Source organism: Cydia splendana, chromosome 6, assembly GCF_910591565.1.
Source record: "Cydia splendana chromosome 6, ilCydSple1.2, whole genome shotgun sequence".
In the NCBI taxonomy this organism is placed as follows: domain Eukaryota; kingdom Metazoa; phylum Arthropoda; class Insecta; order Lepidoptera; family Tortricidae; genus Cydia; species Cydia splendana.
In genome coordinates this window covers 398737-418707 of record NC_085965.1, presented here as the reverse complement: position 1 = coordinate 418707, position 19971 = coordinate 398737, and the positions used below count along the sequence as shown (strand labels likewise).

Here is a 19971-nt window from a genome sequence, read left to right as displayed (position 1 = left end):
CACACGGCTCACAACGATGGTTACATCATTGCGTAACCACAACAGCTGCGTGGGACACTATTATAGATGTTTACATCGACTATGATGTGTACTGTTCTGATCACTATCCCATTGTAATAAAATGTAATCTTGACTTGGTTAAATCTAAGCACATATGTAATAATAATAAGGATAATAATAGGATTCTCTGCCTCTGGCTTGCCTTAGCCGGCCGGCCAGAGTGGAGTCGTTAGAGCTATAAGCTCCAGGGGTGGAAGTGAAATATGCATAAGACGCGAGTTGGCACAGTGGCTGTTAACAGCCACTGGGTAGAAAGCGGCGCACACCTCTCGACACCCCTGAGCCGCTCACACCGGTGTTGCCCTTGAGCCATCCTAGATGTCGCTTTTTGTGGGGGCCCATCTTGTGAGGGCGAGTCACCGTCTGCCGGAAATAAAATTGCATACCGTTTTATTAGGCAGGCGTCCGGTTTTTTAACCCATAGCTCAGTACTTAGTCCATCGCTTTCACCCAATAACCTAGTTCATTTTAGATACCATCAACTCTCAATAGCCCTTGCACCCTGGCGGGTGCTGCCTCTGCGTGCGTCCCATGACACTGGTAAGGGCAGCATCCGCTCGGTGTGTACCCCTTACATTTCATTAAAGTGTCAAAAGGGCCTCTACGTGTTGGCTTCGGCTCCGCGCACGCCTCCCAAAGGTCCGGAACACCATTGTTCCGTGATGGGAAAGACATACAATAAGGATAACAGTGTCATCTCGAATAAAAAGAATATTGTTTGGGGGGAGAGAACTTCCCATGAAATCGATAATTATATGAATAAATGTAATGAACTATTAAAGGCTATTGATTTTCCTTCTGAGCTTTCGGACTGCTGTGACGGATACTGTATGGACAACCATGAGCATTGCAAGATACTTGACAATATGTACCTCAAAATAATATCCTCGCTATGCGAAGCTTCTTCATACAGTAAGGCCATCACGAGCGGACTAGGCAATGGTAAAAAGAAGGTAAGGTAAGTACCCCTATTAACGACCCCATTAAAATTGGCATTCATTACCGCGGTATGTATAAAATAGCGTTTAATAAGAAAGCTTATTAACTTTCTTTGAATCTAAGAACACAGAAATAAAGCCTTATCTTTTGACTGTCGAATAAGTATAACACTACTAAGAAAACATCACGCAAAAAAGTCGAAAATCGTAAACTAGCGCATAAGGAGCGCAAGATTTGGTTGCTCCATACTAACACGCAACACCTCAAGTAAGTAAACGAGTATTCTATTTAGTGATTAGCGTAATAATGGTAAATATTATGAAAAGACTAAGACTTGAGATTGATTCTTAGTTATTATCTTTATGATTCCCAAATACTTTATTTGCGATATTTGCTCGCCAATAGGAAAAAAATAGGAAATTAAAAACATCGGTGTTAGGTTCCATTTTCTTTGAGTGACACCTAATTTCGAGGTATACCTCGGTAATAACGGAAACGGTATTTTAGATTCGAGCGATCTTATATTCATATATAAATGCACATTTCCTTGACTTTTGATGTTATTGAAATATTTAACCACCTATAAAGCTAAAGAGCTATTAACGTGGTATGAAATCTATGCAAGAACTCTTAATTTCGGTTACAATTTTAGACACCTTCTCAGACGTTTTCTTAGAAACCCTTATATGAGAAACTCGTTCAAGTATTCATATAAAAACAGAAGTATGGATATAAAGTTAATTTTAACCATTGTTTTGTAATATTTGGAATCATCTATATTGATTGTATTAAAAAAATACGAGATAACTATTTATTTTTATTAGTCGTAAATGCGTTTTTAAATTATTTGAATTGAACCGTTTAACGATGGTTAGAAAAGACATCACTCGGTAATAAGCTGTATGAGAACCTAATACAGACCCAAAACTTTAATGTAGGTACCGTTGCACACAATATTGTTTCAAAGGCAGCAAACATAAAAGGATATATGTAATTATAAATAAAGTCAAAGTAAATATTGGTTTTTAGATCTTTGCCTAGAAGTTAGCATTTTTTTTATACAACACTTGGCTATTGTGATCATATTATAGACAAAGGAATCATATAGGATTATATAGACGTGCTGGAGTAGAAAAATAAATTTTATGTTATTTTAATAACAAAATAGACACACAAACATACAACATTAACTTACACAGATCTTGTATATTTATATTGTGTAGAATAGAATTGTGATAGCTTAAACTTTTTGGCGCAACTTGCCCTCAATGTCCGGTTGAAATAATTAAGTACCTATTTATTTAACGTAGAGAGGTAATAAATTAAACAAGAATTTCGACAGCATCACACTTGCTCGTAAAGGGTAACCCACGATGTTATTAGCGTTAAAGGAACCAACTATTTTTAATTTAAATTCATTTTAAGTCTTATAATATGAAAAGCGTACTGTACTGAATACCTATACCATTTTTTATTCATTATTGTCAAATAAATATTATTTATCATAATTATGGAACTAAAAATGTGACGGGTTATCCACCCTCGTAAAAAGGAACCCACATCCGCGGTATTTGGGTAACAGTGGTCCATTACCACGGTAATAGGCGATTTCGACATGTTAGTTTTGATAATTATTTTTTCCTTTATAAGTTTCTAAGACAAGGCTAGAAACTAAAATAATATAAACTGTAATTAACAAACTAACATTAAAAAATATGTCTTGGTTCATACACCGCCGGTTTATGCTTAATTTTTGGCTCTTTTTGGAAAACTTGCTTAACCCCCTCGTTAATAGGGGTACTTACCTTAATAGGATGGAATAAGCATGTTAGCGATGCGCACAGGGAGGCGAGGGCTAGATTCCAGGAGTGGGTCTGGTATGGTAAGCCCAGGGGGGGACCTGTTTTTGATGTTATGTGTCACAGTCGAAAAGTATTTAAATCGAGATTAAGGTGGGTCCAAAAACATCAAGAACAGATTTAAAATGGATTTGCTTGCCACTCACCATAGAAACAACGATTTTAGAAACTTTTGGAAGTGCACAAAAAAGTTGGAATCTAGGCCTGGTCTGTCTGTTAGTGTGAACGGTATCTCGGATCCTAAGTGTGTTGCTAATGTGTTTATGGATCAGTTTAATGTGAGTTGCTCTTCCACCGACGTCGGCGAGGCCGAGCCGCTGCAGGTGCCCGATGCTGGCAGACTGGACGGGGACTCACAGACCCGATTTAGCGTTAGTGACGTAAGTAAAATAATAAAATCTATGAAAAGGGGTAAATCACCTGGTCACGACCACTTGAGCATCGAGCACCTGCAGTTTGCCGGGCCCCACCTGCCTCGAGTACTAGCAATGTTGTATAACTTTTGCATATGTCACTCTTACCTACCGCCGCTTATGACAAAAACTATTGTAATACCTATTGTCAAAAATAAGACGGGTGACATTTCGGATAGTGCTAACTATAGGCCTATTTCTCTGGCAACTATTGTAGCGAGGGTGCTCGACGGCTTGCTCAACGTACAATTAGATAAGTACTTGAAATTGCATGACGCGCAGTTCGGCTTCCGTGCAGGCTTATCTACCGAAAGTGCTATTATTTGTTTGAAGCAGGCTGTTGAGTACTATACGCGTAGAAAGACACCTATTTATGCGTGTTTTTTAGACCTTAGTAAAGCCTTCGATCTCGTTAATTACAATTTACTTTGGAAAAAACTTGACGAAGTGCAATTTTCTCCAGAACTTACACGCATATTTAGGTGTTGGTACTCTGGCCAGAGAAATAGCGTACGCTGGGGAGACGTGATGTCCGACGAGTATGGACTCGAGTGCGGGGTGAGGCAGGGGGGTTGACCTCCCCAAAGCTTTTCAATCTGTACATGGACGCCCTGATCGGTGGGCTTAGCAGTATGCATGTTGGTTGTCACATAGATAGGGTTTGTTTTAATAACATTAGCTATGCTGACGACATGGTACTGCTGAGCCCCTCGGTTGGTGGTTTGCATGTACTGATTGAGAAGTGCGAATCCTATGCCCGAAGTCATTGCCTGAAGTACAATGTGCTCAAAAGTGAGTACATGGTATTTAAGGCGGGGAACAAGTGCCCATCTCATGTTCCACCCATTCTTTTGAATGGCGAGCAATTAAAAAGGGTTTTTTCATTTAAATATCTCGGGCACCTGGTTACCGATGACTTGCGCGACGACGCGGACATGGAACGCGAGCGTAGGGCACTGGCCGTCAGGGCCAACATGATAGCCCGGAGGTTCAGCAGGTGTACAGCGCAAGTTAAAATTACACTCTTTCGAGCATACCTACTGTACTTCGCTGTATGCCTGCAGCTTATGGACTAGGTACACGCAAAAGGCTTTTAACGCCATGCGTGTACAATACAATGACGCGTTCAGGGTACTGTTGCGGCTGCCGCGGTACTGTAGCGCTTCGGGTATGTTTGCCGACGCGCATGTGGACGGATTTCACGCGACGCTGCGCAAGCGCTGCGCCGCGATGCTCCGCAGGGTGCGTGACAGCCGCCACAGTCTCCTGGCCGTCGTGGCTGACAGATGGGACAGTGGCCTGATAAGGCACTGGTCCTCTCTGCACTTATCTTTAGTACCTAAGATAGTTATTTAAGTTTATTTTAAGTTAACCTTAGCTATAAGTTTTAAAGTGTAAAATGTACTTACTAACAAAATATGGACTGTTTGTCTGAAATAAATGCATTTTTTTTTATTTATAAAAAATTCTGTTTACGACTTATGTTTTACCCTGTATAGATAGGTTAGGTTAGGTTTATTTTATGGCAGGGGTCTCCCCGGCCCACGGGCCAAATCCGGCCCGCGACGCGTTCCAATCCGGCCCGCCGACACCCAAAGCGAGTGCCTACTGTCCGGCCCGCGGGAGCCAGGCTCCAGGGGTTCAGCATTCATTGAGAGTGGAACTCACAGCAACCAGACACCGTCTCCCGGCGCAAAAACCGACGGTGGCCCGCGTGAAAGTTTCTGAGGCACAATATGGCCCTCAGGTAAAAAAGTTTGGAGAGCCCTGTTTTATGGTAATCCTGAAAAGTTACGCGTTTCTGAGAAAAACCAATTATGACTAACGAAAATTCGGACAAACAATACATTATGACTTCAAACTATTTGGGAAACAATAGAGACCCCAGACGGACGGGTAGACAGACAGACAGACAGACGTCACAGACGGACAGTGAAGTGTTAGTAATAGATAGGGTCCCATTTTTACCCTTTGGGTTCGGAACCCTAAAAACGTGATACGATTTTTCAAAATCTCTGATGGCTGAACCCACGGCACCTTGAGCTATTAGAGAATGGTAGATATTTTTGACGCATAGTCTTATCCGCTATATAGATGCTGACAGTACTTAGTGATGCCTATGCAAATCTGCGTAACGTTAGGTACGTTGGTTAAAGTGATAGAATGTGAAATAAACAAAGCGTTTCATCCGCAGGTGAGCATCGTAACGTAACGAAGGCAAAGTGCCCTCGTTGCGCCGCCAGTTCTTGTAAACGTGCTGATAGGGCGGTATTACATAGCACGCTATGCCAAACGACGCGTTGTAGGCAACGAAGCCAAGTGCCGTGAGGCGCTTACTCGTTACTCGGTGTAGTGTAGGTGAGGTAACGAAGGCAAAGTGCCCTCGTTGCGCCGCCAGTTCTTGTAAACGTGCTGATAGGGCGGTATTACATAGCACGCTATGCCAAACGACGCGTTGTAGGCAACGAAGCCAAGTGCCGCGAGGCGCTTACTCGTTACTCGGTGTAGTGTAGGTGAGGTAACGAAGGCAAAGTGCCCTCGTTGCGCCGCCAGTTCTTGTAAACGTGCTGATAGGGCGGTATTACATAGCACGCTATGCCAAACGACGTGTTGTAGGCAACGAAGCAAAGTGCCGCGAGGCGCTTACTCGGTGTAGGTGAGGTAACGAAGGCAAATTGCCCTCGTTGCGCCGCCTGTTTATGTACCTAAACGTGTTGATAGTAGCAGTAGCGGTACGCTATGCCAAACTACGCGTTGTAGGCAACGAAGCAAAGTGCCGCGGAGCGGTTACTCGGTGTAGGTGACGAACGAAGGTAAGTGGCGGCGCTAGTTCTAGCAGCCTGCCGAAGGCAACTGAAACATTTTTCCTTTTCGTCTGTATTTCGCTTATCAAGCAGGCTTATCAAGTATAAGTCATTCAATTTGTTTTTTCGTAAATTTACAGTTTATTGAGTTGGTTATATTCTCTAAGTTGGAGCCCGAGCTCGGAGCTGTAATTTGTCTTCTTTCTATCATTTTAGCGGACTCTTTGCGGGCAATGGACAATTTGGCTCTTTTGTGGCCGCGTCACATTTGACAAAATTTATTTGACATTTTTATTTTCGTACGATCATTTTATTCTCAAAGAAATATATTATTATTCTGAATAATGTTATACAAATTAAAATCATTAGTAACTGAGCTATGTACACATACCATAATAGTATGCATCATCAATGTCTCACTACTCTCACTAGTCGTATTCATTTGCTACGCATATTTTTCGTTGAACACTAAGCAAGAGGATAATCGCTGGAAGGATATAACTGATGCAAGTTCGCTTTACATTGTTTTTGATGAAGATTATAAAGTACAGAATCCAAAGATGGGGCTTCAGGAGTTGATGAAATTCGAGCAGCCTTTAGCACAGGCAGGGTACAAACTGCTAAATGGGGCAGATTCTCCTGTCGTTGATGATAACATGCCTGTGCTGGTAGTTCTGGCAGGAAGGCGAGCAGCGCGCCTGCAGTGGTTACTAGCCTCTTTAGCGGCTGTGGCGGACATTGGTGACGCTCTTCTAGTCATTTCTCATAGCTTCTACGACGAGGCAGTGAACGAGGTCGTCAAACGCGTCAAATACTGCCGAGTCCTGCAGCTTTACTACCCATATTCCGTCCAATTATTCCCAAATCGTTTCCCTGGACCAGACTTAAACCGCTCGCATGCTGTTGCTATCGCTGCAGAAGAAAAACATCACTGGTGGTGGACTATAAGTTTTCTCTTTAACCGCTATACTTCGATTGATCATAAGATGGGTCTAGTGCTCTTTCTTCAAGAAGATGATTACGTCGCACCAGATTTGCTGCATATGTTAAGATACGCGAAACGAGCATTCACGTATCATCCTGAAGCAGAAGTTATTTCACTTGGAAGACCAGTTACAGAAGCTGATTACAGTTTGTTAACTGTCGCGCCATGGCAGCCGCCTTTTGAATCAGGACTGGCGTTCAACCTAACCTTCTTTAAGAAGCTTCAAGCATCAGCGTCATACTTCTGTCAATATAACGATGCTAGTTGGAGCTATTCGCTGCTAGCTGCCTTCGCGTCCCAGCCGCGTGGTTACGTTGATATGATAACGAGTATGTCGCCTAGAGTTGTGTCGACGCGGGAGTACGCTAGTGGGCGTGAAGGGGTAGAGAAAGCGCAGGGGGTTTTCAACAAACTCATTCCCATGCGCGTGCGCGTAGCGTACATAGCAACAGGCGAAGGCAGAGTCTCTCACCCTGAGCCAGTGCCGCACGGGGCGGGGGGATGGGAGGACGCGCGCGACCGCCTGCTGTGTCTGGACCCGTTCCTGATAACCACGGAACGGCGGCAGCAGGGATGGAATTTGACCTTCGCAGGATCGGCTGCTTAAGCTGCCGGGCATGTAACTTGATAATAAAGCTGAAGAATTTAACATTTTGTTTTATTAGAAAAAATAAGGAAACGTTTATAAGCCCGATACTTGCATTTATTCTTCGTTTCATGTACTACTTTGACTAATTTGAAAGATTTGTACGGAGATTAAGTAGCGTCTACGATACGAGCTTAGGTATTTGTAGTGTAGGTACATCTATATTTAAGATATCTAGATAAGCGGGTAGATATAATCTTATGTCATGGAATGTGGCATTCCGAATATACCGTTACTCCGTGACTACGTGTTTTCTTTCCATACTCCTATATTACATTGGCGACGAGGATAAACGTGACTTTGTAATTCGGAGATTGTTTTTAACTCTTATAATGGCACCAAGATAAGGCCGTTAGGTATTATTAAGCCACTTGTAAAGTACGAAGGTCAAGAAAAAACCTTAGAGTTGTTCGTGGTGGAAGGTAGATCGATTCCATTATTAGGTCGCCATTGGCTTGTAGAATTAAATATCAATATCCCCACTTTAAGTAAAAACAACGAGTTAAGTAATTTTAAGGCAGAGTGTACTGATATATCGCTTTTAATTGACAGGTATAAACAGCTATTCAGTGACGGACTCGGGCGGTTCACGGGCGGTAAGGCGACATTACGAGTGCGCGAGGGAGCCGAGCCGGTGTACTGTCGAGCGCGCCCTCTGCCGTACGCCATCAAAGACCAGGTGGACGCGCAGCGGGACGAAATGCTGCGGGAAGGTATTATTGAACCTGTAGATACGTCAGAGTGGGCCACTCCCCTGGTACCCGTTAGGAAACCCGACGGTAGTTTACGTCTGTGTGCTGACTTTAAAATCACGGTTAATCCCGTCTTATTAGTAGATAGATTTCCGTTGCCTAGGGTGGACGATTTGCTTGTGGGCCTTAACGGGGCGCAAGTTTTTTCTAAGATAGATCTCTCGCAGGCCTACAATCAAATAGAATTAGACGATTCTAAAGAATATACAGTTATAAATACTCACAGGGGTCTATTTTTATATAATAGGCTAGTGTTCGGGCTGGCATCGAGCCCTGGTATTTTTCAACGTATTATGTCTAACCTATTACAAGGGCCTATTTTAGATTTAAGCTAGTTATTAATTTCGTTTAGTAGTACCACTGTATATATATTGACTGTAAATAAATTATTTCACCATCCCATATTTTACTACACCTATTACATGATATTCCAAACGTGGAGTTCTTTCTTGATGATATTATAATAGCCACTAAGACAGAGAAGGAACACCTCGAAACGCTAGAACAGGTATTTAGTAGATTGAATAGGCACGGCTTGAAGTTAAAAAAAGGGAAATGTATTTTTATGGCTGAGGAAGTCAGATACCTGGGATATATTATTTCCAAGGAGGGGTTAAAGGTCGATCCAAGTAAGGTGGAGGCGATAACAAATATTCCTAGGCCAAGCGATGTTAACGAGTTGCGTTCATTTTTAGGTTTAGTGAATTTTTATGCCAAATTCGTTAAAAACAATAGTATGATATTATCTCCTCTATATAATTTGCTGAAGAAAAATGTGGCGTGGAAGTGGGATAAGGACTGCGAGAACTCCTTTCACGCGATAAAAAAAAATCTTACTAGCGCCGATGTACTAGTACATTATGACCCGAGTAAACAGCTGATTTGTACCTGTGACGCGTCAAGCCGGGGCGTCGCAGGGGTGTTGACCCAACCGGGCGCGGGGGGGATCGAAAGACCGGTTGCGTATGTATCTAGGTCATTAACGGATGCGGAAAAAAACTATTCGCAGATTGATAAGGAAGCGCTTGCTATTGTGTTTTGTTTACAAAGACTGCATCAATACTTGTACGGGCGACGTTTCATTTTACGTACAGATCACAAACCGTTAGTTAGCATATTTGGACCTAAACACGGTGTACCTACTATGGCGGCCAGTCGGTTACAGCGTTGGGCAGTCAAGTTATCAGCGTATACTTACGACATTGAGTACGTTAATACTAAGTCGAACGGCGCGGACGGGTTGTCACGGTTACCGGTAAAGAGTAGCAGTAGTGGGAACGCGCGGGAGATTCCGGAACAAACCTATTTACATTTTACGCAAGACGCTTTATCTCTAGACTGCAATACTGTTAAAAAGTATACACAACGTGATCCAGCTTTGAGTCGTATATTAGGGTATTTAAGAGATCAGTGGCCGGCAACCAATGAATTCAAAACATTGCAACCGTACTTTAATCGGAAGGCGGAGTTATATGAGGAGTTAGGCTGTATTATGTGGGGCCATAGGGTCATTATTCCTGAGTCGTGTCGCAGTAGGGTCTTACAAGCGTTGCATGAGTGCCATATGGGCATAGTTAAAACTAAGGCGTTGGCGAGAAGTTATGTTTGGTGGCCGGGGCTTGACGAGGCCATCGAAGGTCTGTGCCGTGCGTGCCCCGTGTGTGCGGCGGAGGCCGACGCGCCACCCAGGCAAGCGCCGAGCCTTTGGTCGTGGCCAGGAAAAGCTTGGTCACGTGTACATTTGGATTATTTAGGGCCGCTATTTGGGAAGTTATATTTGGTAATTGTAGACGCGGGGTCAAAATGGTTAGAGGTCTTTGAAGTACCAAGTACGGCAGCGCAACATGCGATCGCGAAGTTGAGTGAAACTTTTGCTCGGTGGGGTATACCAAAGCAGATAGTTTCTGATAACGGGCCTCCGTACACTAGCATAGAACTGGCTACTTACTTAAGTAACGAGGGTGTAGAACATGTTTTTTCCGCTCCCTACCATCCCTCATCTAATGGTGCCGCGGAAAATGGTGTACGCACAATTAAGCGGGTTATTCGTAAAGCGGTACGTCAAAATATTAACATTAATTTAGCCTTAAATAAGTTTTTGCTATACTATCGGAATACCGAGCACTGCTCAACGGGAGTGAGTCCCGCAGCGCTCATGTTGGGTAAACAGGTGCGCACTAAGCTAGACGCGTTAAGGCCCGACTGTGAGTCCAAAGTCCGCGCAGCGCAAAAGCGACAAGAGCGGAACTGCGGCGGCACAGCAGAGCGAATGTATGAGCCCGGAGAACCTGTGTGGGTGCGTCAGTATCAAGGGGGGACGAAGTGGGTCCCAGGTGAGGTAACGCAAAAGCTAGGCTCTAGGGATTATCAGATTTTAGACGAGCAGGGTAGGTCAGCACATAGGCATAGTGATCAGCTTAAACGTAGAACTAGGAACTCTTTAGTTTGCCCGGACAGCCCACCGCGGCAGGGGAGTCGCCCATCTTTGGAAGGAATGGTTCAGCCTGTGAGGGACTCCAGTCCGGAGGTCGCTAGGTCTTTGATGGCTGACAGTACACCGGAGGCGGGCAGATTGAGCCCTAATGTAGAAAGTCCAAAGCCACTAGGGCTCAGAGATGAAGAATCCGACCTTATTGCGGGAAAAGACATACCTGAGTCGGACCCGCCAACCGCCTTACTGCTCCGACCCCGTCCGGTACGACAGTGTCGTAGGGATAATCCGCCGCATTATAAGGTGTAATACGTAATTGATATAAATGTATTAGTCTATAATAACATGTATTAGCCGTAAGTTTTATTAGTTGTTGCTTATATAATAAGTGTTATAGTTTGTATAATTGGCAGCTTTGTAACAGTTGTAACTTTACTCATTAGTCTTAAAATGTTAGTTCTAAGGTTCTCAATAAGGGTGGAGGTGTAGTGTAGGTACATCTATATTTAAGATATCTAGATAAGCGGGTAGATATAATCTTATGTCATGGAATGTGGCATTCCGAATATACCGTTACTCCGTGACTACGTGTTTTCTTTCCATACTCCTATATTACAGTATTTTATAACTAGATAGCTAAGTTACACAATCAATAGGCACGTGTCGGTATGTGATGATATATCGTGAATCTTTAAACAGGCTTCGGGAAAGTAGGTAAAAGGTTGGACCTTGCCTGAAAATAAAAATACTTAGTTCTGATACCACTATATGGAACGCTACTACTGATTCTAAAAATAAAAAAAGTGACCAAGGATTCGAGCCCAGAGTTAAAGTCCGGTGTGAATGTCCTTTAATACCTTACATTTTCAACGCAAAATTTGCATAAAATACTAGAATAAAGGCTACAAAACAAAAGTATATCGATATAGAGCATAGGAGAGCTAGAAAATAGCATGGATACCATGCAATTTTCTAGTTCTCCTATGCTCTACTATGAATAAAAATTATTCATAAAGTCACCATAATTATAATTTTCCAGCTGCTTTGCTGGCTGGGTGTACCTACGCCATCATTGCCATCTAATATCGCAACGCTTTCATTGTGCATGTTCTTTAATCCCACATGGGCTTAAGCCGTCACGAGTGCACACGGCGCTGCATGGCGCTCAGTGGCGCCAAATTTGCATGCACCTGGCGCGGCGCCAACGCCAGATAATTTTTATACAGGCGGGTAATCGGGTGCTTCCAGGAAATTACGCGACAATGGCAGACGGGTTAAGCCAGGATTCGGAAATTGTTTTAAAGTTTCAGAATGTCTGGGAAGTGCAGCTTGGTTTTCATAGGTTTTTGCAGTATTTATAGTGCTTAAGTTAATCTAGATTAAGAGGATAGTGGACGATCTCTTCTCCATAATCTCCTTATGAACGTAGTCTCCATTTTCCTCTCTGGATATTAACATTAACCACAGCTTCGTTAGATTTTTAGATTTTTTAAATCACATATAATATTTACCTATGTGGATTTTAACAATAATTTCCATATTTTCCATGCTGTCAGTATCTAGAGAGGAAAATGGCGGAGTACGTTTGCACGGAGAAGTATTTACTAACTTCTTCTTAAACCCGGATTCCGTTCTGAAATTGTTTTATTCAGATAGTTTTTGCAGTGTTTATATTTATCAATTTCAATTTCAATTTATTTATTTAAAGACAACAATGGCCCATAATGGTTAGTAACAATTAAGATTAAAAACTAAGTGTTAGTGGAACAAAATCATAAATCGACAAACACACACAGACAGCAATAACAATAATAATCACCTAGTAGCGGTTAAAACACGCTCAAAATGCCACATTATAGTATAGGTGAGTCGTATCGGCCCGCTACAGTAGCCAGGATGGGGTTGGAGCTGGCCCGCACTCTGCAGAGCAACGAGCCAGTTCTCTTGCGTATTATGGCATAGTAGTCATCCGTGCGAGCTTGTGCAAACATGCCCGATGCGCTGCAGAAACGGGACAGCCCCAACAACATCCTGAAACCATTATTATATTGGACGCGCAGGGAACTGATAGTCTTCTGCGTATAACTAGTCCAGAGGCTGCACGTGTAGAAAACCTGACAATAGGCTTTAAATAACGTTATTTTTACCTGTTGGCTACACCGTGCAAACCTCCTTATTAGCATGTTGCATCGGACTGCCAGTGCCCTGCGCTCCCTTTCTATATCTAATTGGTCTTTAAGGTCGTCGGTGACATAGTGTCCAAGCAGCGAAATGCTATACATGGAAGTATTCTGTCCGCTCAATTATGACCCAACGCAAACTACCCCGCGATAGGCGGTACTTACAAACTGCTCGATTGGCAATCTCAGTACCACCGAGATGACAGTCAGTGACAAATGGCTGAATTGATTTATAAAAACAACGTTTTTTTGTAATTAAAAATATATTCATGTGTCGTGAAGTGGTGCAGAAGTTATTTTAGTTCATACCAAGGACAGTGGAATCACTTTTCACTTGTAGTAAACAGATAACTTCAGTAGAATTTGCAAAAAACATGACGATTTGTTTTCAATACTACCGTGCTAAGCTAAAACGTAACAACTGCATACGACTTTCATAACAACATACGACTTTTTAAATTGCGAGGATAATAGGGATGGTGTTATGCTAAATGAAGTAGACTATTTTATTAACTTGTGTTTGGTTTAGGTATTTTCTATATTATAAATGTAGTAATAAATTCCTTCTTAGAGATTTGTATTTTCCTTTTTTATTTCATGAGATGGAACTATAAAAAAACTACCTAGTTATTTCAAATTAATAATCAAATTTGGTAATGTCATTTTACATTACTTTCCATTCAGATTCCCACAAGATGCTATTCGCAGAGAACTATGGAAAAAACCTGTCCAATTAGAGAGACATGAAATTGAGTGGATGCCTGGCAAGATATCTAGAATATGTTCTATTCACCCGTGAGATAATCATACCCGGTCTCCTATATGTAGATACATTTTTCCTATCATTCTTTCACTGAATTAATTTAACAAATACACACATTATCTGAAAATGTTGATCATTTGAATCCACCCTCTACTGTCACATATATGTAGGTTCTCTCTCAAGCCATTTCCGTCTGTAGAAAAGAGCGGCAAACATATTAACTCACATTATAGACGGGTCTAACGCGAATTATATTCAATTACCTTGATTTACCGACGTAAATCAGTTTCGTTTCGTATAATGTGAGTTAATATGTGTTCAAAACGCGAAAGTTTAAAATATTATAAGAGCGGCAAATTTAGAAAATTTAAGCGCGCGAACGGCTGTGGTCCTATACAAAATTTTAATTTTGCACCTTTTTCTACTGACAAACTTGCTTGACCGGCTATATACATATAAAATATTCTGAACTGAAAGTGGGGATTTATTATGACTCCGCCTGTTCAAATATTTTTGACCCGATTCGTGTACCCATGTAAATTTTGCAGACTGTATAGCCAGTCCGATTTCTAAGATCAAGTTCGCCATACATTTACTATGGCGTACTTGATCTTAGAAAAACGGACAGACTATACCTGAACGTGACTTCGCACTGCCATGCAGATTGATAATAAAATATACAAAATACTTATTATAGCGGAATACATTTATACAACAATGATATATTTACTTATGTTGAGTTAGTCTGTCATGTCATAACAACATTTTAACTAGTTATCTTTTAATCTGCATTAAATTATTATACGTGAATTATTTGACTGGTTCTTCACTGTATGGCATAAACCTATCCCTGTCCAAGTCATATTCTAATCAAATATGAACCGCGAACTCTCAGCGGCCAGTACGTACAGCAAGAAGGTTATTAGCGGATTAATGTCGCTGATTGGTAGTTATTGACATTATATGCATTTCATCTACACTTAGCTATGTACCATTAGTGTAATAAAGATGACTCTTATTTTGTTTACCAGCTTTGATAAACTCGTCGAACTCGGCTCTGTAAACGCGTCGTCTTATTTGAATGTAGGCGTAATTGTGTATGTGTGCTAATTTGGCCCGAGAATTTGAACGGTAATGTTCCTAAAGGCGGTATCCATGGTTATATATGATCGCAGGTGTCCAAGATACTTAAATGTATACACGCATATACATGTGTATGTGTTTATAAAGCCTATGTTAATCTAGTACTAGTGGCTCTGTGAGCTGTAGACCTCGCGAGCAGAGCTTTAAATAACATGGTGCTAAGAGCTTTAAATATAGTAAATTAAAAAAAATATATACGAAATTTATGTGTAAAAAAATACATAAAGTTATAATATGCATACAATAGGCCTGATGACAAATTTTGAAAACCCTTTTAATATCGTCGGTACACTTGTATTAGTTCCGAAAAACACTATATTTCAGTTATACTCATAAGATTTAACATAGATAATTGCATTTTATTATAGCTAGTTTAAACTTCGCGCGAAAACGCCTCGCATGCCATTTGTGACGTCATCATTTAGTTGGTGGTAGGGTGGTAGATATTGTTTACATACTTACAGTTACGAATTTCCCTTGAATCCGAATGATATTGTTAATTCAGCACCATATATAACGATTAGGGATGATAAATACATTACAAAAATTTATCACAATAACTCATTTTACACAAAAACTCTCACACGGTTGCAGTTTAAGATGAATTATTTAGATACATGTAAATTATGAGTGAAAATCACCGAACGCCGCTTTTACTTTTTAATTTTTCATTTTTTCTAGTTACGACAGCCAACATGGCAATGATAGTTCCATTCAGCCAAATAATTAAAAAAGTTTGTTGTTGAAATATCGTATTATTTAGCATTTTATTTAAATAATAACAAATAGATATCTACTTTATATCGTGTAATAATATTTTTTGGACGTAATAAATGTTTAGTGGCGAAATAACATTTTTTTTGCACCTTTCGAACTCTTTGGTGCCCACGTATAGATTTCGGTCAATGAGGTTGTCTATGTTGCTCTAAGAAATATGTTATGGATTGATGACGTCACTGTTTGGAACGTTTCTGATTGGCGTTTCAGTAAAAATGGCCGATTGGATAATTTTGCACTTTTATTTTATTGAATATATTAATAATCCTTCAGTTCATACTGAGATTGGGCCATTTTTTAGAATCATATTAACATATCGTCGTTGCGCTTACCAAATCTGATATGTGCGAGATTTTAATCAAATGAATTAATACCTTATACGTTTAGTTACTAGGTAACTATTTGTCAATCACTCGAACCCAGACCCTCTGTGCAAACAGAAAAAGCGAACGTTTACAAACTGAGCCACATAGTTCTTAGATGGGTTGACGAAATTTAGCTACTCCTTCTCAAATTAAAATTAGTTAAAATTAAATATCTCAATACCTCCGAAACCAGCGAAATAAATTTTCTGAATTTTTGGCCATTTAATCTATAAACATATCTCAAAAAGAAAACACTCGAAAACAGAACTCAGAAAACATCCGGACATACAAAAGCAAAATGCTCCAGTCGAAACGTAGGCCTTCGCTACGCTCCGGTCAATTAAGTGTGTTGTTCCTATTTTACTGTCCCCTAAACACTTCGTTTCAAAGTTACTGCAACGGGTTTATTTCTCAGAGTAAAAAATTACAAAGAATCGAGGACATTACGCAACCATAGCAGCACTGCGGGGTAAGCCAGGATTTTATTTTGAAATTGTTTTGCAAACCCCGTCTCGCGTCTGAGGGCAACTTATAATGGGTTTATAGAAGTTTTTGCAATATTGTTAGTGCCTACGTTAGAATTCGTAGTGCTAACGTCAATATGAGATTAATGTTGGCTGTACATGTAATGTTAGCCTCTCGCCGTGAGACTCGGGTCTCGGCACCGCTCCGATCCAATCAAAGAAGTGTGAGACGAGACGAGGAAGAGTGAGACGAGAAGGGAGCAGCATGTACACACTCATTCTCGGCCTGTCTCGGGGTCCCTCGCACGATATGTTGCGTCGTTTGTTCTTTTAAATTCAGTGTCCTAAATATTTTGTATCAAACTACTGGACTAGAGCAGGGATTAAGCTAGGGCCACCTGTCAAACAGTGTAGACTCTAGGTGAGTTAAACCAAGCTAACTCTACACATAATTTGCAGTAATAATGTTTGGAAGTGCCATAACGAACACCAAATTATATAGGTACCCACTATGAATATATTTCGTTATAATGTAGGGACATATATAATGTATGGCTACCGTAAAAGTATAAAACTTTGCCCACCGCGTGACAGTTCAGTGAAAGCGAAATAACTTAAAAGTACGCTTTTACTGATCTGTGACGCGGTGGGCAAAGTTATGTTAAAGGGCAAAGTTTTATACTTTTACGGTATGTGTTTATGTCGTAAAACATTACCTACCCTACATGGAGTCGTTGGTTACGTAGGACACTTACGGGCTTGTTCAGCCGTAGGTATCAATCCTGAAATGGCACATAGTCTTATCAAAACCAGTTTAAAACCATAACAAATTCTTAAATTATAATCGACCTCCATTTAATATTCATATACTTATTGCGATCATGCTGTTCATTACAGAGGATAGCATAAAACATTATACTTCCGTGCCTATCCATGGATGTCGTAAAAGGCGACTAAAGGAAGAAAATGACAGTCACCTAAGTCAACTAAGGAGTCCCAAGGAGGGTTGACGTCAGGCAGGCGGCCGGTTGTAAAAACTAAATGCCAAATCCTTTTAGCAGCATGTATATTGGACAAAATGAGATGAGCGATAGGGCTAGGGCGTACCCCGCAGGCGACGCGCAGGGGCAGCACCCGGCTTCTGTGGGAAATGGACAAGGGTTGTCGCACCAGCCCGGGTGGGGGCGACGTAAGAAGCAAGCCCGGGAACCTAAGTGTGTGAGATTGAGGTATGCCAGCTGGAATATAGGGACTATGACTGGGAGGGGAAGAGAGCTAGCAGATGTGATGAAAAGACGACGTATAAATGTAGCCTTCTTACAGGAGACGAAGTGGAAGGGTGCAAGGGCTAGAGAGATTGGGGACGGATATAAGTTCTACTACTGCGGGAGTAACGGCAAACGCAGATAGTCAGTTAAAACAGGGTGTCACTAATGTAAACAGGAAGAGCGATAGGATTATCGCTCTAAAAGTGATGCTGGAAAACGTAACACTCAATTTGATAAGTGTGTATGCTCCCCAGAGTGGATGTGACGATGTAGTGAAAGAGAAGTTTTGGGAGGGTTTTGATACAATTAAAATGGATATACCAGCAAATGAAGAGATTTTCGTGGGTGGAGATTTTAATGGACATGTGGGAAGAATGAATGTAGGGTATGAAAGAGTGCATGGGGGCTTTGGTTTTGGAAGCCGTAACGTGCAAGGTGAAGCACTGTTACAAGCAGCCGCCGCCTTTGACCTGGCAATTGCCAACACCTGGTTCCAAAAAAGAGATGAACACCTGATCACCTACAAAAGTGGTAAACACACGACGCAGATTGATTATTTCCTTGTTAAGCGAAATAAAATCAACTGTATCAAGGACATTAAAATCATACCAGGAGAACATCTTACTTCGCAGCATAGGCTGCTTGTAATCGATCTCAACATAAAAGTCCATATACTTAAAAGAAAAGAACGGCTTCCACCAAAGATACGATGGAAAATGCTAGAGAAGTATGAATGTGCCAAAAAACTCAAAGAACGGGTGATAGATAAAATGATAGAGATGAAAGATATGGAAGGATTGAATGCGAACGAATGTTGGAAAGAAATGGCAAACTGTATAAGGAGAGTAGCGAAAGATGTCTTGGGAGAATCGAAAGGCAAAGGCATCATAGACAAGGAAACGTGGTGGTGGAATGAGGAGGTGCAGGAAATACTAAAGCAAAAGAAACAAGCATTTAGAGAATGGCAAAAGGTTAAAGCTGGACAAGAAACTGAGGAGGAAATAAAAAGAACGAAGTATATGGAATGTAAGAAGATGGCAAAACGTGCAGTTGCTATAGCCAGAACAGCTGCACAGGACAAATTGTATAACTCCTTAAATAGTCCTCAAGCGAAAAGCAGCTGTACCGCCTTGCAAAAGCGAGAGAAAGGAGTTCCCGTGATGTATCTTATATAAAATGTGTGAAAGATGATGCAGGAAGGGTGCTAACGAAAGATGATGTAACAGTTTAGCTGTTATTTAGTGTTCTAGGAAGTAAAACAACTAATACATAATACAAAACTATATTAAAAATAATTAAAAAACGATTTTGTAAAATTAACCAAATTTGAGAGTAGATTAAATTTATAGATAGATATAGTGGTTCCTTAGACAATTTAAAGCGAGCCCGTATTCACTTGCACAAACTCATGAACGAGTGCCACTCCCCTGCTGTGCGCTTGGTGCTATGGTGGTTGCGCATGTAAGTGGTGGTGACGTCACAGCCTTGAGGTCTTCACGGGTCAGCAGGGCAGCAGGTGGACTCCGGAGCCAGTGTTGGAGGCGTAGGTGGTAGGACCCCTGGAATTTATCATTATTGGACATTTAGTAAAATGTCCGATTTTGCGTTACTGCCTGCAACATTTTGCGATGACGATACATACGTCACATACGTGTTTCGCGATGGATAAGCGCCTACATTGCTACATGAGCAATAATATTACAGTAGAATTATTTGTTTAGTTAGCACTTATATTTTAGTTTTACCTTTTATAATTTATTTAGTTTTTAAGATTATTCTTAGTACCCTTTATGACAAAATTGATCACTTAGGGAGCGTTGAAACGCTAACGTTACAATGAAGGCATAAGAGAACGTTGGAAAGGCTACTTTGAAAGGTTGATGAATGAAGAGAATGATTGGAGCAGGGTACTGGATCATAAACCGATAAATATGGGTGCAGTGAGAGAAATATGTATGGATGAAGTAAGAGCGGCTGTGAGAAGTATGAAAAATGGAAAATCAGTAGGACCAGATGATATACCAGGAGAAATATGGAAGTTATTGCGTGAGGATGGATGTAAGTGGCTGACTTTGTTCTTCAATAAGTTGTTGCATGAAGAAACTATTCCCGACGAATGGTG

The 19971-nt window shown here is 41.1% G+C and overlaps 4 protein-coding genes across 4 annotated transcripts in view; all 4 read left to right on the top strand.

Moving 5' to 3' along the window:
- LOC134791252 (small ribosomal subunit protein mS33) overlaps positions 1–19971 on the top strand; it is a 271224-nt gene that overhangs the window by 64243 nt on the left and 187010 nt on the right. The window lies entirely within an intron of this gene.
- LOC134791594 (alpha-1,6-mannosyl-glycoprotein 2-beta-N-acetylglucosaminyltransferase-like) lies at positions 6636–7667 on the top strand. Its single transcript, XM_063762644.1, has one exon. The coding sequence runs from the start codon at positions 6636–6638 to the stop codon at positions 7665–7667; it is 1032 nt and encodes a 343-aa protein (XP_063618714.1).
- Positions 17644–17991, top strand: LOC134791593 (uncharacterized). The gene has a single exon (XM_063762643.1). It carries the CDS (start codon positions 17644–17646, stop codon positions 17989–17991), a length of 348 nt encoding a protein of 115 aa, XP_063618713.1.
- Positions 18161–19024, top strand: LOC134791592 (uncharacterized). Its single transcript, XM_063762642.1, has one exon. The coding sequence runs from the start codon at positions 18161–18163 to the stop codon at positions 19022–19024; it is 864 nt and encodes a 287-aa protein (XP_063618712.1).